The sequence below is a fragment of the Phoxinus phoxinus genome, assembly GCF_949152265.1.
Source record: "Phoxinus phoxinus genome assembly, chromosome: 17".
Lineage (NCBI taxonomy): Eukaryota > Metazoa > Chordata > Actinopteri > Cypriniformes > Leuciscidae > Phoxinus > Phoxinus phoxinus.
The window spans coordinates 26,823,485-26,845,163 of NC_136892.1; the positions used below are offsets into that span (position 1 = coordinate 26,823,485).

The 21,679-nt window shown below is 36.0% G+C and overlaps 1 protein-coding gene across 3 annotated transcripts in view; it reads left to right on the forward strand.

Annotated features, from left to right (window-relative positions):
• The window catches only part of arhgap24 (Rho GTPase activating protein 24), a 122,792-nt gene that overhangs the window by 15,418 nt on the left and 85,695 nt on the right, over positions 1–21,679 (forward strand). For all 3 annotated transcript variants that reach the window (XM_079584975.1, XM_079584977.1, XM_079584976.1), the window contains one exon: positions 17,728–17,936. In XM_079584975.1, the coding sequence (XP_079441101.1) occupies positions 17,748–17,936 (189 nt within the window). In that variant the 5' untranslated portion in view covers positions 17,728–17,747. The remainder of the gene's footprint in view (positions 1–17,727; positions 17,937–21,679) is intronic.

The following is a 21,679-nucleotide window of genomic DNA, read 5'->3' on the forward strand; positions in this document are numbered from 1 at the left end:
AACCCTCTAAATATGAGGATTCTTCAGCAGACACATATTCTTATATTCTGATATCCTTATGTCAGTTAATAATATCAAAAGAAATTATCTTTTAATAAATGTCACTGTTTTTTTCTATGTCTTTTAACACTGAATTAATGCTTTTTTTTCACTGAGCCCATTGCAATGCATTCTGGGATTGATTCATAAAGGATACATGCATTGAATGTCTTTCCTTCTATTTTCTGTGCTAAAATCTTGTTACGCAACCTTACACGCAAGGTCATAACGTGGCTAAAATGCATAATTCTTTCTCCTCTCTACTTTCTGTGTGTCTTTTCAGACATCAATATCTCTAATGCTCTCTGGTCTGGGTACCAGGGCTTTGTGTTTCACGGTCAATTGGGCTGAATGTGGCCGTCAGCATTAGCAGGCAGCATTAGCTGTCAGGAGCAGTAGACAGAAGTGACCAGCAGCTGTCAGACTGAAGCACAGACAGGCAGACAGACGGACAGATGGCTGAGATAAAGCCCACGACGTGCCTGTTTTAGACCACTCACTTATAGACACACAAAGATCTGGCTGATATAAAGAATGCATGACCACACAAGGGATTTACTGCCCTTTGGGGCAACTGAAAATGGCAGATTAATGGCCATCTTAACGCCCCTTTAATAAGCAATGTTTTGTGGGGTTTTTTGTCAGTGGTTCTGGTTTAGCACAAGCAATGGCTGTTTAAATGAAAGCACTAGTTGATGAATCTGGTGCAGATGCACTGAACTTTTCGCTAAGACCAATGGGTACGAGGTTGCTAGTGGTTTTTTTAGTTGATAGTATCTATAATACACTTCCTTTTATACACTACTGTTCAAACATTTGGGCTTGCTATATTTTTGACGTTGTTGAAAGTCTCTTATGCTGCATTTATTTGATCAAAAATAGTAATGTACTGGTAAAATTGTGAAATATTATTACAAATTAAAATCATATTTTGGATTCTATTTTTTTCCTTTTTGTTCCTGTAATACCAAATGTGAATTTTCAGCATCATTACCCCAGTCCTCAGTGTCACAAGATCCTTTAGAAATTATTTTAAAGGGCACCTATTATTCCCCTTTTCACAAGATGTAAAGAAAGTCTCCGATGTCCCCAGAGTGTGTATGTGAAGTTTCAGCTCAAAATACCCCACAGAATTTTTTTTACAGCATGTTTTAATTTTAATTTTTGGGGGGCTGAGAAAAACACTCCGTTTTAGTGTCTCCTTTAAAAGTGAATGAGGGCGGAGCCTACCAGCTCGCCTCAGAGCCAGGACAATCTCATCTCACAGAAAGATGATAATATCAAAACAGAAACTCACAGTAACAGTGTTCGAGTCGGACAATAATGCCCACAGAGCTAGAGAATATATGCTGAATAGAGATAGAACATGTTTATTTTAATTACGTTTATAACTTATATATGCCATCTGCTCCACTATAAATACAAGCCTGCTGTAGTTAACCCTGTCTGAATGATGACCAAAATATACTGATGAGTTCAATTAAGTTTATTGTACATCACACAAAAGATGAAGCGTTAGTTTTACTGCAGAAAATCACTGGAAGAATAAACACAGTATAAGAAGTGCGCATTAAGTCTTAACCATAAACTCAAAACACTTGTTACAACTAACAGTAAACAAATATATACACACCTTTTCAGTGGGTGCTTTATAAACTGGTAAACTCTATATCTGTAAAACGACTTGATGAGCTCGAGCTGTCATAAAGTGCTCGCTCTCACTTTCATTTCTGCCGTGATCAGTAACGTTAGTCCTGTCGCTCCGGAGACTGTAAGCTGGATCACGAGAGCAGTTGTACTGATCAATCCTCGAGTAACAACGAGAGTAAATTAAGACTGCTATGTTTATTCTAACATCCAAAAAACAAAACCCCTCAATCGCTTTCGGAGACGTTCTACTGCTGCTCTAGCGGCAAAACAATGGCGGACTGTGTCCAGCTCACTCAGGGCGGGTCTATGCTCAAACTGCAGTGTCAATCAACAGTCGTGGGCGGGGCTTGTGCAATTCTTCGTCACATTGCATTGATTCTGAGAACAGCTCGTTCTGAGAGAGTACTTATGATTTATGGGGATTTAAAAAAAAAAACACTGGTTGGATTTTTATCATTATAGGGTGGTTGTGTACACACACTGCCAACACACATTTATGTTCAAACACCATGTAAAAGTGAATTTTGCATGCCCTTTAATATGCATTTGTTATAAAAATCCATTTTGAAAACATTTGTGCTGGTTAATGTTTTTGTGGAATCTATGACCGATATATAGCCAAGGGCAAGGCCGATATAGGCTGAAACTTGGCTTTTTTTAAATTATTGAACAATTTAAGGCATTCTTGTTGCATAAAAGTATAATTTTTTATTTATTTTTTTATCATTGAAAGACGGTTAAGGTTGTGTGTGTGTGTGTGTGTGTGTGTGAAATGATACAACACAAATAATTGTTGATTGCCATTTAAACTACATTTGATATTTTACGTTGTACTAATACATTTTGCATCCATTAACCATCTTGGCTAAACATTTTCATAGTTCTCATTGCAGTGCATTCTGAAATCTGCATAAGATACACGAGATGCTGCCTTAGAATTTAGCCAGATATCTCAGATAGTTCAGATATCTCATAGTCTTCCAGTATATGCTTATAATGCCTAAAACTATAGTCCAGGTGGCCAGATCTCTCTCTCTCTTTCTTTTCTTCTCTCTCTCATGAGCTGGAGAAAGTGGTTCCCAGTAATAAAAGGGCCAAACAAAGCCGTGTCAAACACCGAGGCCTGCTCTGTGTGCTCAACCCTGTCACATTCCCATGTGCAGAGCAAACATGCTTAGCAAGCAAAAGAGTTCTAAGCGTGAGCAGATGCTACAAGAGCCAGATCTCAAATGAGTCCAAAATGTGTCAGATCACAATTCATAAGCATGATACATCGCATATATACATTAGGATGAACTTTTCTTCTACAGGTGGTGATGTTTTTTAGGATCTCGCTGAGCAAATTAATTCGTTGAAATATTTATTGCTGGACAAATAAATAATGACACATCTTGCTTATTTACTCAGCATGTTGGAAAGTATATCAATGAACATGTAGTCAGAAGATTCACGCACACACAAAAAAGACCTTTAGTTTCAAAGGAGGTTAAAATAAATGAAGAGTATAAAGAGGTTTTTGTCCAGGCGGGATCAAATTTGTCGCAGGATGCCCAAGTTTGCCCATAACACAATAGGTTATTGGGACTGAAATCACAAAATCCATGTTTGCGAGACACACATTTACCTGACATCCTCAGGGAAAACTTGTCCTGTCTGCTTTAGTTTCCAAGTTCTCGCACGAAAAGTCTCGTCAAGTAATCCATTATATCTGATTGAGATGTATGTTACAGAAAACTAAACGGGATGTTTTCTTTATTCGTGTGCCAGGGAACACAAGCCAAACATTGACATGCATTTAAAATCCTCTATTAGACATAATACCACATCGGAACATAACATCCCATGGGATCTTTGTGTTCTTCATTGATTGATGTTGGCAGACATACACACATGTCGTTTTCTGTCCATTTAATTGTAATGAAAGCCAGTGGTCTCTGAGTGCATTGTTTACTTGTTCCAAATGGATGGCTTAAAATGTTTATTTGTTCTTTGAGATTGATCAGGAGCGATTAATAAAGTGTGTGGAGTCACTGGCTGAGGATTCACCGCAGTGAATGACTGGATCTGCATGTTAATGTTACACTTTCACAGGCATGCTGCAGTTTCTGCAGAGAACGCTTCTTAGCAAACACACAGATGTCCTGGTCATAGAACGTCATTGTGAATGTAAGTCATGGTTTAGCCGGGGCTTTTATTTGAAGCTGTTGGTTTTCTTCATTTGCAGAATTCAGAGACTAAGATGAAAAAGTGTCAATGTCTCTGAAAAAATAAGCTAAATTTAAATTGTTGGCTGTTAAAAATAAGAAAAGACTTGTGGGGTTTCAGAAGTTTGGTCTTGGAGGTTGTACATGATAATCTTGGACCTTGCAGATGGTACGCAGGTTTTGAGAAAATTTCTGAATATTTACATGTTAGGCATTTGCATTTTGCATGCAAATCACTCACAATATGCTATTTTGGTGGAAATGTTATAGATTCCCTCAATAATTATAATAATTTAAGGAAGCGAGGGAGTGAGGGATTTTTGTATTTACTCTACTGTTTTTTCATAACAAAATTACCATAGTTAGCTGTAAAGTAACCATATTTATGAATGTAATCTTGTTAATGAGGAGCCGTTGGTGTATTGTTTGGTTACCATATAGTCTGAAGTACAAATAACACTGTTAAACGAACTATGAATTTTCATTAGGTTTTAGATCAGTGTGTCCCGGTCAGAGCCGCAGTCTTGTGTGTCTAACCATCTTCTCCTTTCCATAAACATGGGATTTTGTTCCCTCTGGAGATTTTCTTGCATGCATGTTCCTGTTAATGGACATTGTTCTCATATTCCCACACCAGACTCAGACAAACACACATACACAGTCCCAAGGTCAAAGAGTGTGAGATATTCAGTGTAGGATTTCAGAATTGTGAATAAAAAATAAACAACTGTAGACTGCTGTATAAGGTCAGTGTAAGGGAGAACATTATACATTATTATTATTTATTTTTTCTTCTTTAGCATATATTGAGCTAAAGAACCAAAAAGCATGATATCATTGTTGTCAGATTGTATTGCTGATTTGAAATATATTATTATTGAAATGTAGGTATGCATGACATATCAATTTTTCCAATATGACACTCCGATAATTAACCGATAATTAACCGATAAACATACACATTTGAATAAGAACATTAAAAACTAAAATCAGTTGTTTTAAATTCTACAGGGTAATTTAGGCATCACATTATAATTAACTGTGTTAAACATTTCAAAATGTAACAATGTTTTTCAATAAAATACATGTTTTACATATAATAAATGTATATTTTAGACATTTAAGTGCAGTGCTAGAGGATTGTAGGGCTCATCTAAATATAAAAATAGTCATACACAATAAGCCAATATTAGTGATTATAAAAAAAGAAGAAAAAAAAGTGTTTGGACAATATTGTGTCTATTGGCTGATAATGATAAAATAAAATAAAAACCACTATGGTATATCGTTCATCCTTAATGAAATTATGTCTTGACTTGACCAAAATGGCATGTCTGCATTGATATGTAATGTGATAAATATGTATGTTATACAAATATGTATGCATGCATGTTTGCGTAAGTATGTATTCCTTTATTAATTCATATCCATTCCTCATTGTTTTGCTTTCTGAACTTTTAAACTAGAAAAAAAACTGGAGATCTGATAAAGATGAGTATTAATAATGCACTTCTATTTAGCAGACTGCAGGGGATATTTAATTCATGAAGCTCATCAATAAACTCCTTTATGCCAGACAGAGAGGCTGTGCGGGAGGACACGTCTGTCTCCGTCATCAGAAGTCCAATCATCTGCCCACATAAGTACACACAAACACACACACACACTCACTCACTCATTCATACTGTAGACAAGCGCCCCACTCAACGCCCATCTTGTCACCTCCGCTATTATCTTGTTATCCCATTAGCCTCATCAGTTGTTTGACATGATAATTGAGGAAAAGAACAGGGCTTTACTAAATTGTACAAAAGGAAATTATGCAAACAGGAAAATTGAGTGTCGCTCGACTAGCAAAGACATTAGATTTCATTCACCTCTCTAATATGTGTGTTTCCATGATTAAACGCATGAGGATGTGTTATGTAGCCTCATGTTGTTTTTGTACAAAGCAAACCGAAAACTATGTTTTACATTTTCTGTGGAAAATGTGAGTGGTGCTTAAACAAGCTAAACCCGCTGCAAAGTGGCTAGTGTGTTGTGAGTGGTTGCCGAGATGTTGTTTTGCGGTTGCTAGGGTGTTATAAATGTTTGTTAGGTGGTTATTCACCAAGCATCACTAATAAGAACAACAATCAAATATTTTATAAATTATATTCGGCATCTCCAACGCATCCAGGCCGTTTTTTTTATTTGAGAGAGAGATAAAAAGTTGTTTCTGTAATATGTAATAGAGTTTTTGTCTCTGATTATTGTGGTAAGAGTCTGTGTTTGATGGTTTTAGCATTCCCAGCGTCCCTGTCGCAGCTGTTGGGTCTTCAGAGAGGAGTTTATAGATGGGAAACTTCAGTGACGCCCCACACAGACAGCAGACAGCACTAATATATCACAGAGCCTTAGACTTGGCATATTGTCAGTGTTTTACTCCGCTGCGCTGTATTCATAGACTCATTCAAACCAGTCAAATCTCTAAACATTAATGGCATCTATGTAGACTGGCTCTATTGTATTGGAGACAGGTAATTAAAACAGTTGGTTTATTTATATATTTGTGTAAGGATATTTTCTGAATTAAATCCTGACTGGATACTTAAAAAAATAGTATGTGAAACAGTACACATTGTCAAAGATATGACTTTTCAAGCTGTAGTATGCGACATTGTTGTCACATAATCTCATATGGTATTGTCAATATGACGCTAACATTAGTAGCCTACCTCAAGCGGTTAAAACTGAAAAAAATACACACAAGTCTGACCCAAGTGTTTAATGTCACGATTGTTGTCACCTATTTGCATTAGTTTATATCGAGCTGGTTGCTTTAGTTATGCAGTGAAAAAAGCAAGTGATATGCCGAGACAGACACATGTAAACAAATTAGAAACGCATTTGATTTCAGTTCTTTTTTTATTGACACTGTGACACATATTTTGCTATTTTGAATAGATAATCAAGTGTTCTAAAATAGAAGTGAGAGAGTATACTTACAATTTTAGTGCTATGGCCTTTGTGTAGATGTTTATGGGAGTCTGTAAGCTGTGTAGATTTATATAAAAATGGTAGTGTTGTAGTCAAGACCACCTAACCCGAGACCAAGACAAGACCAAGACCAGAGTGTATCGAGACCGAGACAAGACCAAGACTTTTAGGGGCTGAGACCAAGTCGAGACCAAGACCGAGGGAGGGCGAGACCGAGTCAAGACCAAGACCAGCGCCCCACACTACATGACACAATAAAATGTGAAACATGATCAAAAGAGCTTCTCAAATTGATCTGAAAGATCCACATTCCCATAAAAACACCTAGATATTAAACACTCAAAGCTGAAATAAACTTAACCATCTTTATTCAATACTCCTGGGTGACTTCCATCATTTAGTACAGAATGTAAAACAATTATTCATTGTTCATCACTAAAGTCTTCACTTTTCTCCGCCTTTTCGAAACAATACATAAAGTTATGTTGTTTTTAAACCACTACAATCCTTTTTTTTTTTTGTAACCTTATAGCCTAGCTAAATGTGTAAAAAAAAAAAAAAAGCCAAACATTCAACATTTAAAATGCAGAAAAGCTGTGTATTGTAATGAATACAGTAATTCTATGTGAAATGTTGATGTTTAGGAACAACTATTGTAAGTAAGAGTCTTTTATAGCTTTTATGTGTAATCAAAGCAACAAAAGATATCTAATACAAAGAGGTCAGAAAGTCAGTGGCCTAACTGCATGTGATTTATAAAAGTACGAAATTGATTTTTATTGGGAGCAGTTTCATCATATGCTAAACCTTATCAAACTGCAGTGGCAAAACACTCTTCATAAATTTAAGCTCACTGCAATGGATAAACGCATAGATGATTAGTTGCACAACACCACAAAAGCTATAAAAACAGTAAATTATATCCAGCATCTTAAACAGTGTGCAAAAATGCCCAAGATACATATTCAATGGTTGTTTTGAGTTATTACTTACTTTAAAACATTAACTTTAAAGTCAATCTATACAGCAACATCTAAACATTCACCCAGGGGTTTGTAAAGCTGAATATGAATACAGTAAGTCTATGTAAAATGTAGATGCTCAGAAACTTGCTTAATATGTGCCAGGGAGAGAGAGCAAGACAGCGCTTAGGAGACGGTGAAGCCTTGTTTATACTTTCGCCTGGCTCCGAAGAGAAAGTGCCCGCGCGCGCGACCGAGGCTCTCTCTCTCTCTCTCTCTCTCTCTGCTCGTTCTTCAGTTGCGCCCTGTCACACGCGCAGCAGTTCGTCTACATTAGCCTACTCACATATGAAATAAGACTATGGCGGGACAAAAATTTGCTTTGGATTGCTAACGTTAGCTAGCCAGCTTTGCTAACATCACTTAGACATAACGTTAGCTTACCTTTTTTCGTTTTACATCCAATAAAAGCAAGGATGTTAAAAAAAAAATGAGACAAATACTGGCAATTTAGTGATATTTCCACAGTTATGGTCTCGACTGGTCTTGAAAAAAAATCCCGAGTCCTCAATGTCCGAGACCGTGACAAGACCAAGTACAAATGCGGTCGAGTCCGAGACGAGACCGAGACCATCACTCGAGAAAGACCGGTCTCGAGTACTACAACACTAAAAAATGGCAACACTTTACAATAAGATTCCACTTGTAACATTAACTAAGGTGAGTAAAAGTATTGTTCATTGTTAAAGGGGTGGTTGATTTTGATTTCACTTTTCTAACTTTAGTTAGTGTGTATGTTGCTGTTTGAGCATAAACAACATCTGCAAAGTTACAATGCTCAAAGTTCAAAGCAAAGGAAGAGATTTGCTTTTAAAGAAAAGGACTACTACAACAAACGGCTGGTAGGGACTACACGACATTCCTCCCGGGTTAGTGACATCAGCAACCCTAAAATGGACATAAGCCCTGCCCCCGGGAACACGCCATGTTGAGAAGAGGAAGAGTTGTTGTAGTCGAGTACATTTGTGAGTCAGCTCAAACTTCAGCATCCGTCTTTTCACGTGCAATAGAAAGTCACTCTGTGTGCATCTCACCACAGTTCATATACGAGCGATTTATAGATTACCATGACAGAATATTCTGTTTGAAGATCACATAAGCAGACCACATCAGCAACATAAATACATCAACTAACCATTCAGAGACGTCCTGTTGCATTCACATGTTGTCACTTCTTAAATCTCTCCATCTTTGTCTGACTTAAATCTTTTTTTTTTTTTTACTTTCATTTTTATGACAGATAACACTTTTATGACAACAACAACAACAAAAAAAGGAAAAGAAAAAAGAAAAACATACATTGAACAAAATCAAAGGAGGCCAAGGAGGAGTTACCTAGTACAATTGAAACAAAAAGTCTAGTTGTAAACATCGGAATCACTTTTCAATAAACCTTATATATAAACCTTATATACCATCTTTTGCACAAGCTTCCCAGAAACCCAATCATTAGAATCTCACAAAATTAACATACAGTATACAGTTGTATTTGGTAGAACAATATAGGGCCAGAATATGGGTCCATTTTCTCAATTTTTCCTTAAATGATGATTCTCTTAACCTTATAGTGTAGGTTAATTTTTCCATTATAAAAATGCTTTGAATTAAACTTGTCCATTGCTGTAGATCTGGGATGTTCGATTGGAGCCAAAATCTAGTAATACCCTTTTGGGCCGCGGATAATAAAATCTTGGATAAATACAGGTCCTCCTTCCGCACACTTTCTGTGATGTTTCCGAGAAACATAACTTTACATTCCTTTGGGATATTGTACCCCAGCACCTTCTGTAAAGTATTGTTAACGACAGTCCAAAATGGTTGAATTTTAGGACATGTCCAGAAGATGTGGGCGTGGTTTGCGTCTGTACTACCACAGTCCCTCCAACAGTCTTGAGGTATCCCAAGTTGTTTTCTCTTTAGATAAGGAGTGATAAAAAAACCTCATAAAACACTTCCAATTAAATTCTCTCCACTGTTGGGAGTTGGTGGAGGTCTGGAGTAGACAACATGTTTGATACCATTCCTCCTATTGTCTGACTCCGTTTTAACATTTAAGAGAGAACAGAACTGTCATTTTAGTGTGTCTGCGTGAGGTAATCGCAGCTGCTAACACACATGAGCTCTTGAAACCCCGCCTTCTGCAGCAGCTCATTTGCATTTAAAGGGCCAGGCACAAAACGGTGCATTTTTGCAAACTCTCAAAAAAGTGACAACTTTAACATGCTTTATAAAAATATCCGTGGGGTATTTTGTGCTAAAACTTCACACACACACTCTGGGGACATCAGAGATTTATTTTACATCTTGTGAAAAGGGCATTATACCACCCCTGTTGTGTCTTGTAACTTTAGTTAATGCACTATGAACTAACATAAATAATGATCAAGGTATTATTAATAAATTAATATTTTTTTATATTTAAAAAGTACAGTACATTTTCATGGTTCAGAATTGTTTTTCAATTTTTGTAATAAAGTTCAGCACTATTTTATGTTTTATGTTTTTGTTTTGTTTTTCATTCAGAATCCCTGTTATCGGCCAGTGTGGGCCAACCTACTTATCGTTATCGGTAAAATCCACTATCGGTTCGTGTTCACTAAAGTTCATGTGTCCTATCACTAAAGTTCATGTGTTGTTTTTGGAATAATAGACACAAATGAAAAAAAGATTATGGAAGTAAATGGGGTCAATTTTGAGTTCATGTTGTTGACCTAAACTCTGGGCAGTCAGATTAGATAATAATTCAAGAAAATATTGTGGCTGTGGGTTCACTTTTGGAAATGTAAAGTCAATTGTACATTACAATCTGGCATACAGTATTCCATGCAATGTGTGCTCAAGCTGTATGCTGTGTACTTTGGCAAATTTAGTGTCATCTGGATATTCCATGCATATTGAAAATTTGCATACTGCCCACAATTTACATACTGAATGCTGCAGAAATAATAAGAGTAGTGTGACAGTATGCGATTCCAAACATAGCTTTAGTGTGTGTGATGGCAGTACATCAGAGCCATCAGCAGGGTCTCTCTCCGCTCCGCAGCCCTGCACTTGCTAAGCACGCTACGGTAGTCGAACAGACTGCTAAGGCAGCACATCTGGAGTTCATCGTAACCCACACACTTACACACACCGCCACCTCTGTGGAGATGATAACGTGGCAGTGCTGCTTTTCTCACTGTGAAATTACTTTTACTGCAGGAAACAACACTATACAGCATTATAACTATAAAGTCCAGCTACTTTCCCACAAGATAAATGTACACAAAATACAACTAAAAAACTCATCGCATCAGCATTTAACTAAATATTCCTAAAATTCTGTGGAGTGACTTGAATCATTATTTGAATCAGTTCATGTACATGAACCATCTCAATGAACCAATTCAGAATGAATCTGACTTCTGAGAGAGTACAAAAAAGTTGTTATCGGTAAAATGTATGCCAATTTTGGTCAAACACTTTTATTCTATTTTAAAGGGGGGGTATAATGCCCTTTTCACAAGATGTAAAATAAGTCTTTGATGTCCCCTGAGTGTGTGTGTGTGTGAAGTTTTAGCTCAAAATACCCCACAGATATTTTTATATAGCATGTTAAAATTGTCCATTTTTGAGGGTGAGCAAAAACGCCTCATTTTGTGTCTGTCCCTTTAAATGCAAATGAGTTAGTAGGTGAATGGTTAGTAGATGAATTTATGTAGCTGATGTTGAGTTAACTATCTTCTAGTCGTTGATTAGCATATTCTGGCATGACAATCTATAAATCGCGTTGGTGATTTCACTAAGCCTGGAGGAATGTCGTGTCGTCCCTACCAGCCGTTTGTTGTAGTCCTTAAAAAACTATTTCTTTAAAAGCAAATATCTTCCTTAGCTTTGAACTTTGAGCGTTGTAACTTTGCAGATGTTGTTTATACTCAAACAGCAACATCACACACTAATAACTAAGTTAGAAAAGTGAAATCATAATCAACCACCCCTTTAAAGTTTCCTAATGTTGTTTTGGAGATCTCCTACAATAGGTTTACATGCATCCTTCCAAGGTCAAAAAAACTTGCATTTTCTCATAATATACATTGCACATTCTGTACATTGCAAAATGGTTCGTTTGAAGATTCAGTCTCTCTAAACCCCTCCTTTCTGCGAGCCTACTCTACTCTGATTGGTCAGATGGCCCAGTCTGTTGTGATTGATCTACTCTACTCTGATTGGTCAGATGGCCTAGTCTGTTGTGATTAATCTACTCTGCTCTGATTGGTCAGATGGCCCAGTCTGTTGTGATTGATCTACTCTGCTCTGATTGGTCAGATGGCCCAGTCTGTTGTGATTGATCTACTCTGCTCTGATTGGTCAGATGGCCTAGTCTGTTGTGATTAATCTACTCTGCTCTGATTGGTCAGATGGTCCAGTCTGTTGTGATTGATCTACTCTGCTCTGATTGGTCAGATGGCCTAGTCTGTTGTGATTAATCTACTCTGCTCTGATTGGTCAGATGGCCCAGTCTGTTATGATTGTTCTACTCTACTCTGATTGGTCAGATGGCCCAGTCTGTTGTGATTGATCTACTCTGCTCTGATTGGTCAGATGTCTCAGTCTGTTGTGATTGCTCTACTCTACTCTGATTGGTCAGATGGCCCAGTCTGTTGTGATTGATCTACTCTGCTCTGATTGGTCAGATGTCTCAGTCTGTTGTGATTGCTCTACTCTACTCTGATTGGTCAGATGGCCCAGTCTGTTATGATTGTTCTACTCTACTCTGATTGGTCAGATGGCCCAGTCTGTTGTGATTGATCTACTCTGCTCTGATTGGTCAGATGGCCCAGTCTGTTATGATTGTTCTACTCTACTCTGATTGGTCAGATGGCCCAGTCTGTTGTGATTGATCTACTCTGCTCTGATTGGTCAGATGTCTCAGTCTGTTGTGATTGCTCTACTCTACTCTGATTGGTCAGATGGCCCAGTCTGTTGTGATTGATCTACTCTGCTCTGATTGGTCAGATGGCCTAGTCTGTTGTGATTGTTCTACTCTACTCTGATTGGTCAGATGGCACAGTCTGTTGTGATTGATCTTCTCTGCTCTGATTGGTCAGATGGCCCCGTCTGTTGTGATGCATGAAACGGCCATTACCATGTCTGAATTTAAGCTCTGGAGTCTTCCTCAGTACTTGATACTCAGTAATACGAACAATGGTGTCGGTTTTTATGTATCAATTCCAGCGCGAGTCTTCATCCTTTTGAAGTGCTGTGGATGCAAAGTGGATTTCTCTACATGTCCACAACACGGACCAGACTCTTCCAGGCCTACAACTAGTGTTTAAGGGCCGGTCAAAGTAGACATTGTTCGCAGGCAGCCAATGGAGACTTTAGGCGGACATTATGCAAATTTATTACATTGTTACATAGCTCTACTCTAGCTATGAATATAACTCTTAGGTAATATTCAAAAAAGCCTAATTTAAGGGCACTTAAAAGTTTTATTGGCATCTATGGTTCCATGAAGAATATTTAACATCTGTCCTTTCCACTGGACAAAAGGGTCTTTATGTTATTAATAAGTTCTTCACACTAAGAATATATTTTTTTATCTTTTCAGTGAACTGTTGTTTGTTCAACCCAAAATAGTCCTTCTATGTTCTTGCTGTGAAACCCCCTTTTTGTAACCTTTAATTTTAAGAGTGAATGAACAGAGCAGTGGTTTCTGGGATAAAACATATGAATTGCTTACTTATAGTTGTTGAGTTCTTAAGTATTGATATTATTATTATTATTAACTTTATTTAAACAGGGACAATGCAAAATATACATTAACCTTAAAAAGGAGAGATGCATTTTACCAGGTTGTAGCACTTGTGCTAATTTTCACCTGTAGTCCCTGGGCAGGCTGATGTCAACAGTTTTACAACAAAAAAAACAAAACAAAAAGTAAATGAAATTAAATACACATGTTAATAATACATTTAGCACAACAATGATCACACCCTTCATTCATTCCACAAGATTTACAAATACAATCTCACATATATATCAATTACAATACATTATGTAAACATGTTTGTTTTAAAAGAAGCCATTTTTTGGCCCGATGTGAAAAAATGTTAAAATTTACACATGTGGTCAGCTCTGTTGGCAATTGATACTTACATCATTTCAGAAAAAAGGGGAAACAGTGTGTGCATGTCCCCGTTTGAACCTTATTTTGGGTCTCCGGTGCCGTCAGCATTGAGAAACACCATCATCTGAGTTCATTTCCGAAGCTGTTTGAGGAAATTAGATGCAGGGGTGGTATTTCAAAAGCCTGTCTGGGGCTCAACATGTTCTGGCTCTGCCACTGTCTGAATCATTAATGAGGCCCAGCGCAAGAGAAAATAAGCCTTGACCTCTAAATGTGACACGAACAAGAGGATTACTTCTTTACACTTTTTTCCTCTGCATGTGTTATCTATTTTTCTCTGCATGAAGCGTAGCGGTTCTTCAGCAGATATGGCATGTTCACCTCAAAATCAGATAATAAATCCTGAAGTAATCTTCTCAGGGTAATGAAGGATAAGGACAAGATTAGGCTTCTAAAAATTGAAGGTTCATAGTGAAAATTATGATTCCAATAGTTAGCATCTTGATTCTGAATCTGAATCTTAACTATGCTACTGTTCAAATGTTAGTAAGATTTGTATTTTTTTTAAAGAAATAAATTAATGCTTTAATTTAACAATGATGCATTAAATTGATCAAAAGTAAGAGTTAAGACATTTATAATTTCACAAATGATTTCTATTTTTTTTTTATGCTGCTCTTTTGAAATTTTTACAAAATCCATAGATGTTTTAAACAGCATAACAACATTGATAATAATGTTGAGCAGCAAATCAGCATATTAGAATGATTTCTGAAGGATCATTTGACACTGAAGACTGGAGTAATGATGCTGAAAATTCAGCTTCGATCACAGGAATAATTTAAATGCATTAAAATGTAAACAATGTTTCTGTTTTTACTTTTGATCAAATAACTGCAGCCTTGTTAAGTATTAGAGACTGTTTTTCAAAAACAAAGTTATGAATGGAAGTGATGTCAAATCGATTAATCGTGAATAAACGTATCTAACATAAAAGTGTGTGTTTATATAATATACCACACACACACACACACACACACACACACACACACACACACACACACACACACACACACACACACTCCTATACAAACAGACTTTTATGTTAATTTTCTACGTAACACACAGACTTGATTCTAACTTTAGCATGTTGCTAAGCTAACGTTTTGGTACTCTAAAAAACACAAAACTTACAAACTACATGTAAATACTGTGTGAATTTTTTTGTCAGTGTACTTTAACACATTTTATCATGTTTACTGTATACCAGTTCTAGACAATCCTGTATTTTTTTGTTGCATAGTTTGTCTTGTTCAGCACAGTTTTACTGCGTAATGTTTTGAATAGTCAAGAGCACCTACGACGCTCATGCTTTCTAGGAAGACAGGAAAATTTGTGTCTGGTACAACAACAACAACACCACCACAGAGATTTGAAAGCTGCAGACAGACTCTGTTCTGCTCTACAAGAATGAGGTCGTACTGAGGGAAAAAAACCTAATGTGATGAATGTCTCCTCAGTTGAAAGTCCAGTGCCACTCTTTGATTCGAATGGGAGAAAATACAAACTTACTCAAAGGAAATGGTTTCCCACACACACTAGCACACGCACAAACAGCAAACATCACACACACGTGCTGAGGCAGTGAGTAACAAATCTACACTGACACGCGTGACATGATCTTGATGTCTCGATGGGCACTAGCATGAAGATTCTAGCTTGGCAGAACCTTCCACCCGTCCTTCTCTGAAATATTTCATCTAAAATCATAAACACTCAGATAAAACAAGCTTTTATGATTTCATGCCTTCATGTCTGGCTGTCAGACAGTCAGTTAAATGAACGTCAGGTGTTTGGCCGACTGCCCCGTTTGGCAGATATGTGATTCCCAGTCTTGTCTCTCTTTGCTGACGCACTTGTGGTGGACAGATACACACGTATAACTCCAGCTCCCAGCAAAAGCAGCAACTGTTTAGATGTTGAATTTTTAATGCTTTGTTCCTGGACGGCGTCTCCTGGCTCTGTGTGCGGCCCCGATTTTAATCTCTTGAGCAGAATGTTGTTGTGGAAGGTCTGGAGATCTCGTAGACTCATGAAAACACAGTCTTATTCCAGCATATGAGTTTTCTTTTGGCAAGGTGAGAGAGAAAGGGGAGAGATAGGGGAGTGAGTGGTGGAGGAGAACAGTTCAAATGCACTGGAGGTCACTTCCTCTCTGGTGACCATTTGCTGAGCTTTTGATTTATATTCATCGCTACCTGAAAAATTTAAATTTTGAACATTTTGGGAAAAATAAATAATATATACGTGAAACTCGAAAAATTTGAATATCGTGCTAAAGTTTATTTATTTCAGTAATTCTACTTAAAAGGTGAAACTAATATATTATATAGACTCATTACATGCGAAGTGAGATATTTCAAGCCTTTATTTGTTATAATTTTGATGATTATGGCTCACAGATTATGAAACCCCCAAATTCAAAATTAGGATATTGTGAAATGGTTTTCTTAAGCTGTAAGCCATAAGCATCAAAATTATAACAAAAAAAGGCTTGAAATATCTCACTTTGCATGTAATGGGTCTAGATAATATATTAGTTTCACCTTTTAAGTTGAATTACTGAAATAAATGATCTTGTACAGGATATTCTAGTTTTTCGAGTTTCACCTGTACATATACACACACATATACATGCATGGAATGTTTGTCACACACACATTGACTAACATTCAAAAGTTTGGAGTCAGTAAGATTTTCTTTTGTTATTTTGCTTTTATTCTGCAAGGATGCATAAAATTGTTTTTTTTTTATGACATTTATTATGTTACAAAAGATTTCTGTTTTAAATAAATGCTTTTATGTTGAACTTTCTCCTGTATTCATCAAATAATTCTGAAAACAATCTATCACGGTAATATCTGGTGAGAATTCAGCTTTACCATCACATGATTAGGTAACGTTTTAAAATATATTAAAATAGAAAGTTGTAAAAGTTGAATTGTAATAATATTCCACAAATTTTTACTGTATTTTTTTTGTCAAATAAATGCAGCTGTGTTGAGAATAATATAATATTCACTTTAATTTTTAATAATATTTACTATGTATAATGTTGTAAGTTGCTTTGGATAAAAGCGTCTGCCAAATGCTGAAGTAAATATTATATTAAGTAAATATAGCTAATAAATGCATATCAATGGGTTATTATAATAATTTTTATTAGTATCATATTTTCTTATAATATTAATTATATCTTTTTATAATTATAATATTTAATTTATTATATTTGCTTTAGTTTTAATACTTTACTATATTGTAATATATATATACAGTATATATATATATATATATATATATATATATATATATATATATATATATATATATATATATAGACATACATGTAACTTTATACTATTATGAAGTAGAGACCATTTCATTTTTATATCTGAAATTTTGATATCCCTTATATCTGAACAAATGTTTGTTGGCCGCAATAAACGAGCACGACTGTACCTTAGAAGCCAAACTAATGTTTTGTGAGAATTTGCTTATCTTGACAAATGCAAATGCCGCATGTATGCAGTATGGTGTCACAGGGCAACGACACCGCCCTTCCTCTGTGTTAATACCAAAACACCCGCTTGAGAGGTTAGTCGTGTGCCTTTCATCTGCATCATCTGCTAAAACATTACCGTCTCTCCTTCTGTCCCGGGTACAGAGAGCTTTCCCGGATCGCTGATGGAAGAGCAGGCTGGCAGCGCGGGCAACAGCCCTCAGCACGGGCGCGGGTCGGCCAGGCAGGACGTCCTGCGATGCGGTTGGCTCCGGAAGCAAGGCGGTTTCGTGAAGACCTGGCACACGCGTTGGTTCGTCCTCCGAGGAGACCAGCTGCACTACTACAAGGACGAGGACGAGACCAAGGCTTTGGTGAGAACATTCTTTTCACGCCTTTTACATGCGAAACACACGCAGATGTGCAGATTACGTTGTTTACACTCCACGCATTTCAGCCAGTTCCTTCACACACAAATATCACGACAATCCTCCAAGTTCAAATCTCATGCCAAGGCCCAAACAAGAGAGGTGAGGAAAGAGTGGCCTGCTTTTTACCTCTCGTCAACCTCTCCTGAATGATGGCCTGTCACGGTTCCTCGTCCAACAATGGAGATTTTTATCCTCGAGGTCATGCAGCTGGTCTTGAGTAGGTGGACAAAAGTGTTTGCTCTGGAATCAGGCGGGAATTTGAGAAGGTTCCATAAATCTCCCTTAAAACCGTCCCGTCCCGTGCCTCCACAGAGAGGAAGACAGGCTCTTTGCCCACAGGAATATTAAAGATTTATACCTCCACGTCTGCATTTTAAGGTTCGTCTCCCCTCTCTATCTTTGAAGTCCCATGTTCTGCTTTAATTTTGATGTTTAATGCTCTGGTGGAGCTTGTCGCAGGTTTCGTGAGCAGTCAGATATTGGATTTCAAGGGTAGGCACGCTAGCATCTTCATTCAGGGTTTGGTTGACAAAGCTATCAAAGGACACTGAATACGCCTTTTAAAAGAATCCAGAGTCTTTGAAGTTCTTCAGCATGTTTGACATTGTTAAAATACTTAAGAAAGGATCGACGCTGTGAAGCTCTTCTAGAATCCACTGGCAAATATTTACACAAATATGAGAAAGTCTTTAATCAAAATACTAAGGCGGGTTTTACTTTGAGGAGTTCTGTTGAAAATAAACCTCGCAATGACATTTTTTTTGCCCATGTTTTCGTACAAATAGTGCAGTAAGTCAATATTCAGTAAGTTATTTATTTATCATCATATTTTTTCTAATGTTTACTATAATGTTCTGTGTAATGTTATAATATTAGGAAGCAAATATAATATCTATAACTTATTTATTATTATGGTCTTTATTATGGTAATCATGTACTTTATAATTATGTGCATCAAACTATTTACTTTAATATACTTTGGTATTATTAATATTTTTCTGTGGCATAAAGATTTATCATAATATTTTGATTTATCATAATTTATACGTAATTGTTTAAAGTAAGCATTTTATAATATTTTATTTTATTTTCTAAAAAATATTTAATATGCATTAATAACATCTTATATAACCTTTGTTACAATCATCATATTTGCTTTATAATTGTAATATTTGCAGTGCAACATTTACTTTAATACACTTTAATATTAATAACACTTTACTGTTAGTATAAAGTTTATTATCATAACATTTACTTCTACATTTATCATATTTAGTTTATACTTTCATAAAGTAAACATTTTATAATATTTACTTTTATTTTATAATAATATTTAATGTATAACTTTATAATGTTATGTAGTAAATTTAATAAATAAATAAATAAATTATGTATTACTATTCTAATTATTCTAATCATATTTCCTTTATTATTATAATATTTTCATTATGACATTTATTTGTCTAATATTACATCATAAATATTATAATAAATAAATCCCTCTGTAATATATTTTTGAACAATTTCCGTGAACAGTGTTTTGTGTGAATGAACTTGTGAACTTGTTTGTCTGTAATCTATTTGTACGATAATTCATTGTAAATAAGCCGTCTTTCAAAGTTCCCAAAGCGGTTTGTGGGTCAAGTGTACAAATATTTCTGTCAAATTAGTTAAATTAGTGATTGAATGCTATTCATGAGTTTTCTGTGGGTTAATCCCTCTCTGTGTCTAGACTAGTGCTTTCTGAGCGTGAAGTGTGTGTCAGTGTTTACGTCTGTGTGTATGAACGAGAAAGCAATGTGAGCTCAGACATGCTTTGCCACAACAAAGTAAGTGCATTAATGCGAATCACCACAATATGAATCAAACCCAGGTGGACTATGTGCAAAACTGCTTTCTAAGACCTCTGATGACCTGGTAACATCAGAACTCAGGATACACTCGTGCTTTTGATCTGCTTTCCCCCTCAGAGCCACTGCTGAGTATTTGAAGAGTAAATGGAAAGGCAGACATGAGTCAGTGACTGTTATGACAGGCTGTTGTTGACACGATAACCAGACATTCAACCATGAAAGAGCAGCGTTTGTCTTTTCTTTGCATATTGTTTAATCATTGCCATGAACTATTCCATATGTGCAGAACTAGAACTACGGTAGTCAAAATAGTTCCACATATGTGTGCTGGTCTCAGAGGTCTCTATGGCAACGGTGCGACAGGAAAAACCACTGACACCACTCCAGACAGAAGATTCAGATCATGTTTTGAGGCAGAGAGAAGAAGATCTGCTATTCTGCACTCGAATAAGAAACAGACCGTCTATCTATCTGTCTGTCTGTCTGTCTTTTTATCTATCTATCTATCTATCTATCTATCTATCTATCTATCTATCTATCTATCTATCTATCTATCTATCTATCTATCTATCTATCTATCTATCTATCTGTCTGTCTGTCTTTTTATCTATCTATCTATCTATCTATCTATCTATCTATCTATCTATCTATCTATCTATCTATCTATCTATCTATCTATCTATCTATCTATCTATCTATCTATCTATCTATCTATCTATCTGTCTGTCTGTCTTTTTATCTATCTATCTATCTATCTATCTATCTATCTATCTATCTATCTATCTATCTATCTATCTATCTATCTATCTATCTATCTATCTATCTATCTATCTATCTATCTATCTATCTATCTATCTATCTATCTATCTATCTATCTATCTATCTATCTATCTATCTATCTATCTATCTATCTATCTATCTATCTATCTATCTATCTATCTGTCTATCTATCTGTCTATCTGTCTGTCTATCTATCTATCTATCTATCTATCTATCTATCTATCTGTCTATCTATCTATCTATCTATCTATCTGTCTGTCTTTTTATCTATCTATCTATCTGTCTATCTATCTATCTATCTATCTGTCTGTCTTTTTATCTATCTATCTATCTATCTATCTATCTATCTATCTATCTATCTATCTATCTATCTATCTATCTATCTATCTATCTATCTATCTATCTATCTGTCTGTCTGTCTTTTTATCTATCTATCTATCTATCTATCTATCTATCTATCTATCTATCTATCTATCTATCTGTCTATCTGTCTGTCTGTCTGTCTATCTATCTATCTATCTATCTATCTATCTATCTATCTATCTGTCTATCTATCTATCTATCTATCTATCTATCTATCTATCTATCTATCTATCTATCTATCTATCTATCTATCTATCTGTCTATCTATCTGTCTATCTGTCTATCTGTCTATCTGTCTATCTGTCTATCTGTCTATCTGTCTGTCTGTCTGTCTGTCTGTCTGTCTGTCTGTCTGTCTGTCTGTTTGTCTGTCTGTCCATCATTCCATCTATCATGCCTACTTAGACATTTTCACATTTAAAGGTTAAACACATGATGATCAACACCCAATTTTAATGGGTTTTATTATGTTTTGTAATGCATTTTACTCTTTAAATGTGTTTTCAATTATTTCCGAAAAGACATGGATTATAGGTTGTATTTTATTGCTTTGAAAATGCTTATATTTGAAAATGCTTCTATTTGAAAATGCTTATAATGCAAAAAGTGTTTCCCAAGATCGCTCTTTAAAACATAAGAAGAAACCACAATGTCCTATGATGCTGAAAGAGTGCAGTCATCTAACTTCTG